Genomic DNA, 17,987 nt, shown 5'->3' on the forward strand with positions numbered 1-17,987 from the left:
AATCTAAAAAGGCTGAACTGAGCAAATCTGCGTGTTTGGCAGACCTCAATTTTGTAGTTTAGCTCACATTGAGCAAAAGCGTGCCAGCTTGTGTTGTAAATGAAGGCCACACATGACATTTTTTACAACGAGCTTTAGCTTTTAGAGTGGCAAGTAGCGGCAACATCGCTAACTGTCCAACTGTGTGAAATGGTCTTGTTTCCCAACTGCCCACATTTCTGTTAAAACAGGGAAATGGGTGACTGCACTCACAATACAGATTACAGACTTTCAAGGGTTGGCTGTCATTAAGAAGGACATGAACCCTTTCTCTGTTGATGTAGAGGGAGTACAGGGGCGTGTGCAGTTGGAGCTCATTGAAATACAATGTGGTGATACTCTCTGTAGACTCCACCTGCAACTCCTGCTATCAGAGTTCCACAGGGAGGGATATCTCAACGCCTAAACCAAATAAAACCAAATGATGTTGAAAGAAAAGTAGGAATGTTGTGGTTTCTTTATTTTTATTTGGGCGAGCATACCCTGAACACTGTGATCAAATGAAGAAAAACGCCTTACATGGCACGATGTTACAAAAGAAAAGCATCATAGCAGCTGGCTGGAGACCACACCTCCCCTCACCTGCTGCTCTTTAAATGCAGCAGGCTGACACCACACTGCCTGTGTGCTTCAGGTTGGATGAATTACTGTCACAGACTTCTGAGAACTCTCAGGCGGACCTGTTTATCCACAGTATTTCTAGCGGAAGAGAATTCAATGAAACGTTATTGTGGGGATATCTTGACTGGTTTAAAACAATAGTAACAGTGGGACTGAACTAAATTGCTCATCTTTGAAGAACAATTCAGTGTTGACATGGATTTCTTACAGCTGCCAGGTAAGAGTAGTTTGATGACTCTCTATGTAATGCAAAGTAAAGTGTTAATCGAATGACCTAGAAATATATAGGTACAGGTGTATAGTGCAGTTATGTATTTGCCCATGTGATTTGAATGCAGAGAGTATCAATGCGTACAGCCACACCATCTGAAATGAGTACATCAGAGATAGCTGGTGATACATCACAACGTAAGCTAAACTTAAAAAGCACAATGTGCAAATCACCATGTGAGAGGGAAGTGTCACATCTCTTTTTATGATGTAGTAATCAGTCCTTTCCTTGCAAATAGTTTCCCAAGATTACAGCAAGTTTAATGCAATAGTTGTTACACAGAGTGAGTAGGCAAACAGGTTATACCTAAAATACTACCGTAGGAGGTGATGATTTAGAGTTGGTTGGTGCTGGTGCAGACTGCTAGGACATCTGTTTATCCCAGATCGTAGAAACCTGTTATAATATTTGAATAAGAAGATTTTCTAACAAAAAACTTAGCTCCCTTATTTACTTTCCCAAGATCTTGAATAACTCCCTCCAACCTAGTGTTAATTTCGTCAAACGAGACGAGATGTGTTCGTCGACAACCTTTTTTCCATGACGAAGATGAGACAATGAGACGAGACTGGACCAATTTCCAAAAACGCTGACTAACATGCATTATTGTGAACAAAAAAAAGAAATGTGTGAGACACTGTTTGACTGAAATGTTGTAAAAAAGTCTACAATATTTTGACAAAACTCAACTAAGCTACCTTGAGTTCTCTTTTCAGTAAAATTATAGAATCACAAGACTTTTAGTCAAAGACATGTGAATGACTAAATACGACTGCAACTAGCAAGGACATTTGGCACAAGACTAAATTAAAAATAGGTGATGTAATAAACACTGCTCCACACAGGTAAAAAAGACAACTGAGAGAGTGTGAGCGCTCGTGCCACAAACAGCTTGTGACACGATGTAACTCAAATAGACACCGCAAGCTGAAACTTTCCACACATTCTGAGGCAAAGAAGGAGCTTTTATTGTGTTGCATGTTGCGTTGTTTTACTTTATTGTGCTCAGTCTAAGTAAAATGTGCCAACAGTGTCAACTGGACACAGAGTTTACAGCTGTGTTGAAGCATTTAACTCAAAGCAGATGTGAATGATCCCTCAGACCTAGCCAAGCCATCAGCGGAACATTTATCGACAAACATGCATGTTTTGTGCTTTCAGAAAGAATCCTTGCCGAATCAGTGGGAATGGACAAAAAGCAAGAGAACTCAGCAGCAGTCAGAGACGGAGGACAGACACTTGCTGACTTCAGCAGCATTTACAGCAAAGGTGAGAGCTCCTGCTATCCAGAGTCCCCCAGGTGTGGTCCTCCTGAAAGTCTGGGGCTTCCATCATTGATGCAGGCAACATGTTCTTTGGCTATGTTAGGGGATGAACAGCACTAACATCAACTCACATGTGCCTTTTGGAAAGTTATTACGGGAGAGGATTAGTGCAACGTGTGAAAATAATATATATTGAGTTCTGAGTTTACAATCAGAGGTCAATGTCAGGGTTCTGAGATTAAAGTCAAAATCCAAATTAAAAAAAAAAATTAAAAAAATAATAATTTTAGACTTTAAAAAAAGTACAAGTACAAATACATTTTCACATGTGGCCCGAATCTGCTTCCGTAATTTATTTAGCAAATCATTTTTTCCAATTCAGAAAGTTTCATTGTCTTTCTAATATTTATATGATGGTGCAAACAAAGTATAAAAATAAAGGTGGAACGATTACATTTTATCCAAGTCAGTTAATTTGTAAAGTGATCATATTAAGCGTGTCTTCGAGTGTGTCTGTTACAGTGGGTCGAACCAGAGATCAACTGTAAACTAAATGCGCCTTCAGGGGGTCTGACACTTCTAGTTTTGGGTTGATACATAAATTACGTTCTAATGTCACAAAAAGGAAGCTGGGAAATGTTATTACATGCGGTGTTATGCTTTTTATAAAAGTACTAAAAAGTACAAAGTTCTTTAAAAAACCTACTTTAATACATCTTTCAATTGTAAAAGGTAATTTGTTTTTTGCTGATGATCTATTTATCTTATAAAAATGTGAAACTGTCTTTAGCTCAAACTAACTGGACATTTAGCTCACACGGCTGGACTGTCATGTCACACATGTATGTATTTGGCCTGTGAAGCATTTTGTGACATTGTCTGTCATTGGTGCTACACAAATAAACTTGACTTACTTACTTACTAACGTTGCACTTGACAAGTGATCTTAAGAACAAAATGCTTTTTTTGAGGGAGTTAAGTTCCTGTACCAATACACATACGTACTTACATCTTTCCTCACAGTGGGAAACACTGACATCACAGGATGTCTTCTTTGTCTCTGGCACTTCTCTAAAATGTTTCCACAACTCCTTTGTTACTTTCATTGTTGAAATCTGTTAATTATAGACTTTTAATTATACAGAACCAACAAAGAAAACCTGACAAACATGGCATGATATGATTAAACAAGACCAACTGGCTCAGATCATGGCAGACAATTTGAATAAAGACATGATACAACATTTTATCAACCTGACGCTTTCCCATATTATTTATGTAAAGATGATGTCATTCTCCACACAAGGTTTTAGTGAATTCTTTTTAACTTAATAAACTGCATCCAGCTAACATTTTGCAATTTACCGGATGCATTTATTGACAATGTTTCCTCATTATATTCCACTTTATATTAATACGTAAACTATGATCGGAGTGGTATTAAATCCCTAAATTTTTTTTATTAGTGCATGAATAATGTCTTAATGTTATGAAGACTGAATGGCAACACCCCGATGACTTAACTTAAAAACCTAATGGTGAAATGTTACTTTCTCTGTGTTAGCGGTATGTGTTGCAAGATGTCTAATTTCCTGGTTAGTTGTATAGCTACATTTTTTCATGCAAAGATGTTTCATATCTCCCAAGTTAGGCAACTTGAAAGGGATATATATGTGTGTGTGTGTGTGTGTGTGTGTGTGTGTGTGTGTGTGTGTGTGTGTGTGTGTGTGTGTGTGTGTGTCTGGTGTGTGTGTGTGTGTGTGTGTGGGTGTGTAGACCTGCTCCCAGCTTCAGGTGGTGAGGAAGTTACCAGAGGATTTCTGCAGGAGCTGCTCAACATCTTGTTGAGCTATATCAGCAAGTCAAGCCAGAGGGGCTCCAAGGTACTTGATTGTCATGTGTAGGACTGCTGTGTTGAAATCCTGTTAATAATGTTGTTAGACCTGCGCTATGTGGGAGTGGCATGACATGCATATCTCCTTGGTATCACATTTTTGCCATCTGCTTTCATTGCCAGAGGCTTTGGGCATGTGTGGTGTTGTTTCCCCTCACTGGTGGAACTTAACATTTTTACATTTCTATCCAGCGTTTGACCTTCAATTGTACATTAAGGATAAACAACTGCAGCAATTATTTAGGTCATGCATTAATCCAGAGTTGTGTCATTTTTTATGTTAGTTAGTAACCCTGAAACCACACTTTCTACTGCTGCTATCAGTTAAGGGCTTTAGCTTTTAGCATAGTAATTTTGTATTTGGGATACATCCAATACGGTTTTGGATTGGAAAAATGTGCAATACATGTTTATTTTTATGCACACAATGAAATATGAGACACAAGGAATGGCACAATGAAAAATACTGTTCCTTGTTCCGTGTTTCAGATACTGGACTTCCACCATCCTCACCAGCTGAAAGAGGGACTGGAAGGCTTTAGTCTGGAGCTGCCGGACCAACCGGAAACTCTGGAGCAGATACTTGTGGACTGTAGAGACACACTCAAATATGGCGTCAGTACAGGTGTGTGTGTGTGTGTGTGTGTGTGTGTGTGTGTGTGTGTGTTGTTTGATCACTGAAAACTTCCCAATTCTGTACAACTTATTTTTTGTAAGAATGCAGATCAGACAGAGGCCAATATTGACATTATTAACACTACTGTACTGTACAATTATACTTTACAAAAGCAATACAGATGTGTGCAGATGCTCTGCAGCTGCATTCACCATTCACCAACACAGAAGAGCCTTAACTCAGGATTGGACAGTTTGATTTTGTAAAGTGAAATTAAAAGTTTTATTTACAAATGCAAAACAAATTTATTGAAGAAATAAAGGCTTCCGGGGCTCCAGTCCCAAACGTTTTTTTCAAAAGCCCTGGATCTTTTAGGCCGACTTTACTGTCTACCAGAGGCTAAAGCGCGATCCGTTTTAAGCTAGAGATAAGATATTGGCGTCTTATAAACTATACACCTTTAGGAAAACAAGTGGTACCACCGACCCAGCTTGGATCCCCTTTCTATGGGGAAAGAGGCTAAATGACACTCCAAAGGTAGGCTTACATTGCGTTCATTGGTGATGATGTTAGTCCACATATAGCCGCTTCATCGTAGTGTGAGATGAGACGTCAAGTGTATAAAATGACCTGTTGTAACCATTAGGACAGAGACTTTCAACAGGGGGCTCCTCTGAGTTACTGCCGAGAGCCCACCAAATGATTGTTTTTTGTTTCCCAGAAAAATCCAATACATTACGGGTAAATATATATATTGGCCTATGTGTGAAAAAAACATTGATGACACTGGCCAATAGGTAAGGTAGTCACTAAGATATATAAGTATTGACATTGAAAGCAACACTCTGTAACTTTTCCCTCTTCGGTCCCCCTACACGTTGTCTCACTGGAACTACAGGTCACGCAGTTCGCCCACCGACAACCTGTAGGGAGACCAAAGTGGGAGAAGTTACATAGTGTTGCTTAACAGGGCTTATAAAATCATGCCAACAATTATTATTTTAATGGTTTAGTAGTCTATGCAACACCGGATGTAGTAGGGGTCCATGCTCCGACCCCTGGTCTTGGATAATCCCAGCCTCGTGAAACACAAACTACAGACCTGGGACATTGTATTTCAGTCAGATACTTCTAAGGAAGCGTCTGCAAATTTCACTTGGATATTCTGTCCAATAAGCAAGTAGCCATTTTGACCGTGTGACATTTGTTTACAACATTTGGTGCCTTTTGACAAAGTGCAGCCTGAACGCTAACCGAAGCAAATGAAAAATCCAGCAATGTTGCAACTCCACCAGCGAAACGCACCGAGTCTACCAAAATACAGGTGTGAAAGCTCTCTGAAAGGCTTGAGGCCCTGTGCAGCCGCACCCCTTGTACACCCCCACTATCTCTTTTAACTAATGACTTGCTTTGCCTATGACCTCTGACTTTTGTTTTTCTAGGCCATCCGCGTTTCTTCAACCAGCTGTCTTCAGGTCTAGATGTGATTGGATTAGCAGGAGAGTGGTTAACCTCTACAGCCAACACTAACATGTAAGAGATCACCATCAGTGGTGTAAAGTAATGACATAGTCTACTGAAGTACTGAACTAAAGGACACTTTAGAGGTACATATTCTTTACTTCTACTCCACTACATTTCAGAGGCAATTTGTGTCACACAAACAATGTGTGTATTGCCATGTGTTTCTTCCTTTCATGTGTACCTGTCTCTGCATAGTAATTTGGTTGAGGCATTCAAGTCGAGATAACATTTTTTTGCTCAAGTTAAAACATGTTCAAGTTGAGCAGATGAGTCCTGTCTTTAGTTTGTGCTGCCTGAGGTACTGTAGATCTACATCTCCTACGTCTTTCCACTGACTTTGCATGCCTTTGTTGCGAGGTGGGATGGTGGGAGCGCCCAGAACCAAGCAAGACATCACCAAAACACAAAAAGCACACAGCTTTGACTTATGCCTGATGCCAAAGACACAGATCCGTTAAAGACAATTGGTTTATTTATACCATTACCAAAAAAAACGCAAGTATAAAAACGCAACTAAGATACGATTCACACAAGGGTAGAGAAAAAGGTGAGGATCAGTGCTGAGGCCTCACCAGTGGAGGGTTGGGGTCAAGGGGTTCAGGATTTCAGGAAAGGATCAGTCCAATCACATGTGAACACTTGCTCACAAAAACACACGGTGGTGAAAACTCAAAAATAGGCAGCCGTATGATAGATGCCTAGAGAGAAAAAAAAACAAAAAAACAAAGATTAACAACAAATAAACCATGAAGTTTCAACAGAAATGAAATTCTGTTCAACAGAACTTAAACAGAAGGTAGAAATTAACCAGAATCCTAGTTTAACAAAGAAACCCACAAACATATCCCCAACTCTACACACATACCATGAATAAACACGGGCAGGCCTAAATGAGGCAAAGCTGTCGCCCGTGGTAATTCACCGAAACAATCATTCAATCTCATGCAGCCCTGTGGGGCGCCCAGTTGGGTAACAGTTACCGGAAACACCGGCCAACTGTAAACGCAGTGCTGAAAGGCGTGGGGAGGCGTTCCAACCCTGGAGTGAGCTCATACATAAAACCCGTTGACGTTTAACGGGAAACAGAAGCATTTACATACTGTGGCCATGGAAACAGAAGTCAGTCGAGACCAATTAGCTGCATGGCGGGCGAATAGGGGCTAGCACAGAAACCGGTTTACAAACCCTGGCGCACACAAACAAACCAAATTCAGTAACAGTTTATGATTAAATATGACAACAAAACAATGTGTGAATATGCCTGTCCAGTTATGGTATACTGTTTCATACAATATTAAATACATGAATAAATGAATAAATCATGTTTATCCATTCGACTCAGAGCCCACCGCTGTCTTTCATTATGTCGGCACCCTCACCTCGCCAGCCCTTTTTAGCCCACGGCTCTGTTCTGAATGAGAGAGATATTCACACCCCATGATGAAAGTGCAGGTTTGAACCTGTCATTGAATGCACCTCAGCAGTGGTGCACTCTTGACACTACCTTACTATATGGGGGATGCTCTTGAACCTAACAGTCTGGTGTTGACTTCACTAAAAGTAATCCTCGGGCGATTGAACATTTTGTTGAAACAAAAGTGTTTTTTCCAATAGAAAATCATTTCTTTAACCCTTTTGCCCTCCTCAATAGAACTGCCCTTGTGACACCTTTTATGGCCAAAATGTACACGCACAAAAACACTGCTGTTAAATCTTCATACATCAATATTCTTTTCTGTTTTTTTCCCCACATAAATCTCTAAAACAACTGACAACAAACTTGTTCAAAACTAGCAAACATTCAATGATCATTCAATAATTTTCAGGATTATAACCCTTTAAACCCTTTATAGGTCCAGTATATAATTGATTTGGTTGTTCTTAATCGAAATCTGTATTGCCCTACACAAACTTATCCTTTTTTATGAATATTGACCACCACCATCAATTCAAAGTATTCCTATTGTCTTGAAAGTTTACACTGCGCTTGCATGAACTGAGGTGGATTTATTTGTCTTTATGATACATTTCTTTATCAGGTTTACATTTGAAGTCTCTCCTGTTTTCATCCTCATGGAAGAGTTCCTGCTGAGAAAGATGCAAAGCATTGTGGGATGGTCCGATGATGAGGGAGACGGATTCTTCTGTCCAGGTAATGCATGCAAGAAACGGGTGGATGGATGAACAGTTGATTGGATAAAAACTGTTAAAAGTGATACTAAACATCTCTACATGCAAAAGGTGGTCACCTTCATTTTGCCTAAAATATGCAGGAAAAGATTAGTTTAAACAGCAGTTTAAAGTGGCTAAAGCTTGCATTTCTTTAAGTTTGTGTCGATTCTAGCTGACGCTTTACACAAAAGCAGTAGTGTTTTTACACACCTGCATTCCCAAAGGCCTTTTTTTTAAGGTGCTGGCATTATCAACCGGGAGGTCGTAATGCAAAATAATTCATTTAGGCTACAATGAGACAATACGTTACAGATGCATCGTTGCACAGGTAACTTAGCCTACTTTGAATGTATCGGAAGCTAAACCAGGCATCATGGTCACTGTGTTGTAAGCAAGCGTTAAAGCATGACTCTCGCCAAAATCTTACCTAGGGTCTTTTTGTCCTTCATCCCCTCCCTTCTGGATTACTGCAATAGGAGAACTGGAGACAGGCTCCAGTGTGTACAGAACTCAGAACGTGCTCTGGTTTATTGGCATTTCTTTGAAGCTGTGGTGCGTAGTTTATGTCGCCCCCATGAGGAATTCTAAGTGATGACAACAATTCTGTTGTTCTCCGACAACATTGCCCCCAATAATCCATGTATTCATATCTTGTTTAGTTTTGTTTGTGTGTTACTTCTCATGTAAAGTGTCATTGAGTCCACTAAAAGGTGCTATGAATATAGTTATCTGTAACTCAATAAGAAATTGATCAGAAATACTTCATCTCACAGTTGATAGTGTAAACTTACAAATACGTGTGCTTGCATATTTAGGATAATGTATGGAACTGAGACACAACAACAGGCAAATGAACAGAGGCACAGCACAAATAAAGAGGTTGCCATACTTGTCAACAAACTCTGCATTCTGTTTTCTGAAGGAGGCACAATATCCAACCTGTACAGCATCCTGGTAGCCAGATATCACTTCTACCCAGAGGTGAAGACCAGAGGGATGGGACTTCTGCCTCCGCTGGCCCTCTTCACTTCAGAACATGTAATCCCACCTGAGACACTAACTATTGCACTATTTGGGGCTTAAGGAGCTGTGATCACATGTGACCTCCAACTGATGTTCTATGAAGTTTGAGCAATATTGACCCAGATTTGTACTGAGTTTGAGTCAACGTTTCTCTTTTTGTAGAATTTTACAACTGCCATGGGCAAGCCTTTTAGTTGAAATGATGATAATCTATTCGTGGGACAAATTTGAGTTAAAATGTGTAAACAACAACGACCCTTACCCCAGTTTGATTATTAAAAATATCAAACTATTTCTGATTCATTCCTGCTATTTCTTCTATGTAATGGGACCACAAAGGAACTAAATGAAGTCCATCACATCCTGTATGTGAATTATTGTACACTGTCCATTACTTTTTTTCTGTAGCATAGCCACAAGGATCTTTTATTCCTTCATGTAAGGGTCTGTGATCTGATACACTGAAGGCTTGATAACCAACTGATAAAAACAGCTTCCTACATTTCAGCAGCTAGCATGCTGAATGATTTCAGGAGAGAGGTTGCAACAAACATCTCATTGAGATGGGCTTTCAGAGAGCTCATAGCACCGAGCTATTATCTCCAAATAACAGAGGGTCATAGCAGGGCATCACCTTTTTGAACACACACAGCTCAATCTCTGGAGATATAAGCAGAGCTCTCACATTTAGGTGTACCTGGGAACGTCTGCTGCTCTCAGCTGGATGAAGGGTGTACCTGTTTGGATTTTCTTTAAATTGAGACCAATGGAGATGAATGGCTGTGTTTCAGAGTCACTATTCAGTGAAGAAATCTGCAGCTGTACTGGGGTTGGGCAGTGACAATGTGGTCATGGTGAAATGTGATGAAAGGTGGGTACACTCACAAAGTACACAAGTGTTTGTCAATAGTCAATGGGGTTTACGACAAAAGGAATGTTTGCTCACCTGTGAATGTCTATGTTATGGGAAAATGTGAGCTAGTGGGCTAGTACACATCCTGTGTAGTGGGTTGCATGTTTAATGCACAGTAAACTATTTTGTCTTTGAAATGCATGGTAATGTTTTATGTTTAAATATAGAGAATTAGTCCTTTTAGAGTTCCTGTGGAGGCCAGGCTTGTGTCAGCGCTTGGTCAAGTCAACATGGCAACATGTACGCTGCATGAATGAAGGGCTGACTGTGGTCAGTTGCTGTTCACTGAACCTTTGTCTGCTTCTGGACACTTTAGAGGGAAAATGATCCCAGCTGAACTGGAGGCTTGCATTGTTACAGCTAAAGAAAAGGTATGACTAAAAGGAAAAAAGCTATTTCAGTATATATACAGTTTATGTGAGAAAATACTGAATGTGTTCAAAATGTCCCCCATCTCACAGTATTTATTAAGACATACTTTCAATTTCTGGTTTGTCGGCGAAACCTCATCCTTAAATTGAATTGAGACTTGTTACACATGATGCAGTCACGTTCCACTTCCAGGACTGCTCACAATCGAGGTAGAGCTGACAACCGGAACAGACAGAACAGCACATATTTAAGATGAGGCCAACCTCCATTCTCTCTTTCTCCCCAGGGTTTGGTTCCGTTCTATGTGAACGTGACAGCGGGCACCACCGTGTACGGAGCCTTCGATCCTCTGAATGCCATTGCTGACATCTGCCATAAACACACACTGTGGATGCATGTTGATGTAAGTTGACATGTCTGCTATTTAACATAATTACTATACAATGCTTTACAAATCCTTAACTTTGACAAACAAATGTAGACGTAGGCCTCAAAAAATAAATCATGTTTCCCTTAGTCGTCTTGTTCCACAAACAACAATTCAGTGGATTCAGATTGTTCATAGATTTGGAGGATTCAGTTCCCGTTGAGAGAATTTTACTCAGTCTACGTCCAACTGACGGAACAAGTAACACAAATATAAATAATGGTACACTTCATACCAGCAGAACTGTTTTTTGTAAAAGTTTTTTACCTACATTCGTACCTCCTTCTAAAGGCACAGTTCCTGAAGTCTGTAGTGCACTGATTGAGGTGTCCACAAGGGCGTAACTTTGGGTTCAATATTGGGCGGGGGGGGTTGAGATCTCCTGCTATCTAAGGAGGTCCTCGGACATGTATTTACATATTAAAAAAGCACAACAGCACAAAAAAAAAAATTGACAACAAAACCGATGAAATAAAAGCATTAAAGGCGACAAATGCTGAAAAAAACGCCAAACATTTCAAGAAAAATCTCAGAGAAAAGCAACAAAAACATTGAAAAAAAGCAGCAAAGATGCCAGAAAAAGCCATGAAAAGTAGTAGCCAATAGTAGAGTAGGAATGCTATTGAAGGGGGGTCTTGCCTGTTGAGTGGATTCCACAACAAACACCTGCCCAGTTCATGTAACCAGCGTCACACATGTTCTGACACACCCAGAATTTGTAGGACCTAAATGAGTCGGCATGTTTTATGAGAGTTTTACTTCTTTATCTCCAGGCAGCATGGGGGGGAGGCCTGCTGATGTCAGACAGGCACAGAATGAAACTACAGGGCATTGAACGGTAAATCCATCAACACACAACCTAACCACTTCACCTGGCGTGTCTTTGTTTTCTCTCGGGATTCCTGTGGGACACCACTACAAAGAATCTATCGGTCTGACTCTTTGTGAATTAAAAAATAAAGTAAAATGACAACCGACACTATTTGCCAACATCAAGTGGTTTGTCTAAGTGAATAGAAATCCCTCTGAAATGTAAAACACACACCAGCCACCTGACCAGTCCTTGCCTTGTTATTTTCCATAACGTCCATCTTATCGCAGCTCATCACTACATGTGAGTTACTGTGTGTGTCACTTTGCATAGGCTTCTTCTGGGTGCTGGTGTGTCAACTTTTATTATATGAGTGACAAACAAAAAACTCTTTTAAGGCTCTGGACCGATGCTGTTTTTGAATTGTTAGCAACAGGTCTAAGGTTGCCGTTGTAAGTCAGTCAGTCAGCGTGGCATTGTTAAATCTTAAATGATTTTTTTCCCCAGAGCTTGGTCTGTAACATGGAATCCGCACAAGATGATGGGCGTCCCGCTGCAGTGCTCTGTCATACTAGTCAAGAAGAGAGTAAGATATTATGCTCCATCCTTTCATTTGAGCGTACATCACAAAATAACAAAAAAATGATTACCTTTAGAGCAAATGATCACAACAGACGTATGTAGAATCGAGTTAAGGTTATCCATGCAGTTGTATCTTATATTAATGTTCCATGTCTCATCTCCACAGGGTCTCTTGCAGGAGTGTAATGAGTTGGGGGCTGAGTACCTTTTCCAGACAGACAAACCCTACGATGTGAGCTATGATACTGGAGATAAGAGCATCCAGTGTGGCCGGCATGTCGATGTCTTTAAACTTTGGCTCATGTGGAAGGCAAAGGTATTCATGTACTACACACTTAAGTTAGTGGGTGCTGCTTGGTTTCATTAATTTTTCACTAGTTAGTCTCATTCTTACCTGTGTGAGAAGATGTCTGTATGCCTACTTACCCGCTGTCACTCACCTTCCCAGGGCTCAGAAGGCTTTGGATCTCAGGTCAACAAATGCTTAGAGAATGCTGAATATCTGCATGACCAACTGCAGAGGAGGACAGACTTTGAACTGGTCTTCAAAAACAAAGTAAGGCTGTTCTTCACAGGATACTATATATATATACATTCGATTCAATTTTATTTATTGTGTCAAATCATAACAGCAGTTATCTTGAGTCACTTTAAAGATAGAGTAGGTCTAGACCGTACTCTATAATTTATTAAGCCCAAAAAAATCCCCCAAGAGCAAGCATGGTGCAACAGTGCGACCATGTGGTTGCACTGTTGCTTCCCAAAAGAAAAAACTCCCTCTTAGGAAGAAACCTCGGTCAGACCCAGGCTCTTGGTAGGCGGAGTCTGACAATGCCGGTTGGGGATGTGCTGCACAGTGGCAACAACAATCCCAACAAAGAAAATGGAACAGTGACTAAAAAATAGTAGTAGTAGAAGTTCATGTCATAGCAGGGCAATTTATCTGTTTGATCAGTGTCCAAATAACTGTTTTCCAATCATGACATCTGGGCATCTGATTTTAAACAAAAAAAATGAGATAAATCTGATGTATGCAGAAATTGTAGGTTACATTGTAACCATTGTTCTCTGAGTAAAAAAGCCTGTCGCTCCACCTTGACCCTTACGTAAAGAATATGTGGCTGGGTGGAGAAAGAGTCTTGATACAATAACCATTCTTTCAACAACTTTTCAATGACAACAGTTTTTTGTATTCTAGACAAATAAAGCTTACCCTTTTAACCTACTTCAGCCTGATTTGAAACTACTGCAGATTTCAGACAACCAAAGTACATGCATTTGTACCTGCAAAGGGGCATCTAAACCTTTTGCACTAACCATGTACAAAATATTACAAGGCATGCTGTATATATTTGTGGTTTTGGTTCAGTTTATAGTGTTAGTGTTTCCTTATTATCCATCTGCATCTTTATTCAATTCTTTGGGCATATTTGTCCTCCACCTGTCACACAGCCAGAGCACAGTAACGTGTGTTTCTGGTACATCCCTCCCAGTCTGAGAGACCTGCCACCTGGACCTGACAGAGACACAAGACTCCATCAGGTCAGTACCCAACATCGGTTTTCCTCTGGATTTATTTAGTGATGAAATCCCACCGCTGCAGCATGCAGAATGTTGAAAATGGATGAAAAGAGCTTGACCGAACAAAGTATAGAGGGCCATGGTCTTGATGGGGATCTTCACTTTTTATGTCATTGCAGGTTGCTCCTCGCATCAAAAGCAGGATGATGGAGAAGGGCTCTGTTTTGATTGGCTATCAGCCTTTGGGAGACAAAGTCAATTTCTTCAGGTGTGTATTCTCCAATCCTGCCACACAGCAAGAGGACATTGACTTCCTGCTGGACGAGATCACCCGGCTGGGTCACGACCTATAACATCTCATATGATTATTTGCTCTTAGCCCAGTTGATGTCAATGTTTTGCTGCTGAATAAGCATGCGTTCTATCCAGCCTGGGTACACAGTGAAACGTTGGTACACAGGCTTTTGACAAATGCTGTACTTCTGGCTATGCTCTATAGCCTTTGCTGAACATTACCACTTTTGATAGTTTTACAACATTACACATGCTTACATTACAAAGCAACTATTTACTATCACATCACAAGAAAAGTGTCCCTTTTTAACATTAATGTTGGGTTCCCAATGGTTGGCACTGTGGCCTCACAGCTAGAAGGTTCTGGGTTAATCCAAGTCCTTTCTATGTTGGAGTTTGTATGTTCTCCTCCGGGTGCTCCGGTTCCCCCCCCCCCTCCCCCAACTAAAAACAACATTAAGCAAGGCACTGGCTCAGAGCTGAAGTTGGTCACAGCATGCTGTAAATGGCTACCCTCTGCTGTACCTTTTTTAAATATGTGTTGTCTCTCCTCTTATGTCTTGGTTCGGGAGCATCTAAAAAACTGACACTAACACTAGCAAACACACCCTAGAAGCTAAAGCTTAACACAACTGAAACTGAAAAGTCAAAACTAAATAACTTTGGTGCACCATCAGCTGATTTGGAGTTGTAAAGCCTCTCGGCAACACTGAGGCCACCTGCAGGACTGGGTGTCAGTTAGCAATCTGAACACTAGATGGAGTCAAACTCCGGTCAAGCAGTGCTGAGGGGCTCCGCTGGCTGGCTGTTCTGAAACCTGCAATACTGTCGATTAAAATCAACCATCACACATTTGTCCACATTTTATCGGCACAGTGTTTAATGCCATCACTGTTCCACCTGTTCTTAAAACTCTCCAGCCAAACACTCAAATTTTGTGAGGAATTAAACTAATTAAGTCACACTGTTCTTGTTTCACAAATATTCACTTAATTTGGGAGGTGATAATGATAGATAGCCCGGGCCCCTCACTATTGGGGTGACTATAGTTGAGCAGGTGTGAGTGGCAGTGTGCTTGGGTTTGTGTTGTTACATGATGTGCTGTTTTGTTTAATATGGTCACAAATTTGTGAAATGTTTATATATTAGTATATAATATTTATCTGCTGTGATAAATATGTATGTAATAGTGTAATAACTGCATTGTCCCTGACAAATAAACTAATAAATAATTAAACATTTCTTTACCATCCTCATTTTTGGATTACTAACGCCTCAAAATGTTTTATTTATTTATTATGCTGTCCAGACTAGAAAAACTTAGACTAGAGCGATCTTCACCTTGCCCTTCATGGCGGAACTTTCTTTTATTTAAGTGGAGATTTACAGTACAGTCTAGAAGTCTTGTGATGTCTAGTATGTTTGTGTTTGCTGTATTATCTAAGAGTCAGTGTTGGTACTCTAAACATTTTCAGATTGTACTTTTGGTAATGTGTATAAGCCCCAACAAAAACCAAACCAACTGCTAAATACCCTGCTAGAGTTTAACACAGTAATATGACATATTCAGCATAATAGGACAATAGTGTGGGAACATTTTTGGCACACACTGTCTAATAGATTGCATGGTGACATGCAGGCCCAAATGTGATCAATGTATTGATTTTCACAATGTCATGACCTTTCTTTCACAGCCAGGAGAAATTTAGTCTGTTTCAGTTTAGTGCACATAGGATTGTTCTGGTTTGTTTCAACCTTGGCCCAATGTTCTCACACTTGTACTCAATGAGATCTGGGAACACAGAGAAGGATGGTTTGCTAGTACATAAGGAGATCTGCTGCCAACACATTCTCACTCCAATCTTGTAAAATACAGACCTTTGGTAAGGTGCCTTTGTCGTTATTATTGACGGTAAAGGTCGATAACACACGCTTGGTCGGGTCTACTTTACGTCATGTAACACGTGTTTGGTTGTCTCATTAAGCGTCATATTACGCACTTGGTCGGGACCATTGGCCTCCCTTTTGACGCTGTTAGGTTAAGGAAAAGGTCGTGGGTGGGTTTACGGTTCCATCACACGCGGGAATAACAGGCCGTTTAAAGAAGAAAGCGGCTTCCCTGACATGCGACAATTACTATTATCTCTATATGGATGTGATATGATTTATATCTTTTTTACACGGTCTGGCTCAGGATAAAGTTTTTGTGAAACACAAACAATGAATGCCGAGGAACTTTCTTTTAGTATCCAGTTTGAGTCAGTCATAACCGAGAAAGACAACTTTGAACTAGCTTTTTAGGTGGTATTGGAGGCCAATACTGGTATCAGTATCGAAAACATTTCTAGTTTGAAGAAATGCCAATAAACCAGAGCCCGTTTTCCTTCCATCCTGGAGTGCTGTGTGAACCAGCCAGACCCTCCTTTGCAGCGCTGTGGAGGAACGTCTGGCAACTTTGGTGCATATCTGTGCTGAACCCAACAATAAAGTCGCATAGCACTGCCATTAAGGCCTTGAAAGGAGGGAAAGCAGAGGGATCAGACACGATTCCAGCAGAAGTTCTTGAGGCCAACACCAAAACATCCCCCAACGTTCTACACCACCTCATGAAACCCATCTGGGGAGGAAGAAAATTTCCCATCTGACTGGAAAGATGGACACATCTTGAAAATCCCCACGAAAAGAGGCCTCCAGGAGTGCAAAAACAACAGAGGAACAATGCTCACAGACTGGGTTATGAAAGAAACAACCAACCATAGACAAACCGGCGTACAGTGGAGTTTGACAGAGCAGCTAGAGGATCTCAATTTGGCCACTGGCCCACACACACCAACAGATGCAAGAAAAATCAAGAAAACTGGAGGAAACTGCTGCCCTGCTTAGACTCAAAATAAACTCATCAAAAACTAATTTATTGCACATCAACAGCAGGAACAACACACCCATGATCACGGACCAAAACACACTAGGATGTAAACAGCTTTACAAACCTTGGTAGCATCATTTCAGTGAATCGTGGAATGGAGGACAATGTCCAAGCCAGGATCGGAAAAGCAAGGACAACATGTGGAAGATAAACAAACCCTATTACTCAAGACCCAGCTGCAAATCTTCAACTTAAACGTAAAGACCACTCTACTTTATGGCTATTGAGAATTACCTAAACCATGTTAAATAAACAACAGACCTCCATCAACCAGTGCCTCAGATGCTTCCTGGGAACATACTGGCCCAACAGCAAACCTAATGCCAACCTGTAGAAACTCATCAAACAAGACAAGGAGGAAGAGAGGCAGACCGAGAACCACCTGGAGAAGAACCACAGAACAGGAGATGAAGAAAGCAGGGCTGATGTGGCAACATCTGGAGCGGAGGGCCCAAGATCGGAGAGGATGGAAGAGCTGCGTCGATGGCCATGTTCTATGAGAATTTAAAGGTCTAAGTAGAGTGATTGTTTTGCACTGATTAACACGTGTAATGATGTCTAACACAATGAACACCTGCAGAATGATCAAAGTGTGGCCCCATGAGGACGAGCAGCCACAAACACATTGCTCACTTCAGCCTGCAAATCATTCCAATAAAAAAAAGCTGTTTCTACACCTTCCCCTTCTTCTATATATTATGATATGAACATGCAGT

General features: G+C 40.7%; 1 protein-coding gene across 1 annotated transcript; it reads left to right on the forward strand.

Annotated features, from left to right (window-relative positions):
- Positions 1-611: 611 nt before the first annotated feature.
- gad3 (glutamate decarboxylase 3) lies at positions 612-14,784 on the forward strand. The gene is made up of 16 exons (XM_034888551.1): positions 612-877; positions 2,093-2,200; positions 3,973-4,079; positions 4,580-4,715; positions 6,149-6,239; positions 8,270-8,382; positions 9,325-9,440; positions 10,217-10,296; positions 10,655-10,709; positions 10,997-11,113; positions 11,911-11,975; positions 12,456-12,534; positions 12,697-12,846; positions 12,979-13,086; positions 13,983-14,072; positions 14,231-14,784. Exons 1-16 carry the CDS (start codon positions 856-858, stop codon positions 14,402-14,404), a joined length of 1,611 nt encoding a protein of 536 aa, XP_034744442.1. The 5' UTR covers positions 612-855; the 3' UTR covers positions 14,405-14,784.
- The last annotated feature ends 3,203 nt before the right edge of the window (positions 14,785-17,987 follow it).

This window comes from Etheostoma cragini, chromosome 12 (genome assembly GCF_013103735.1).
Source record: "Etheostoma cragini isolate CJK2018 chromosome 12, CSU_Ecrag_1.0, whole genome shotgun sequence".
Taxonomy (NCBI): Eukaryota; Metazoa; Chordata; class Actinopteri; order Perciformes; family Percidae; genus Etheostoma; species Etheostoma cragini.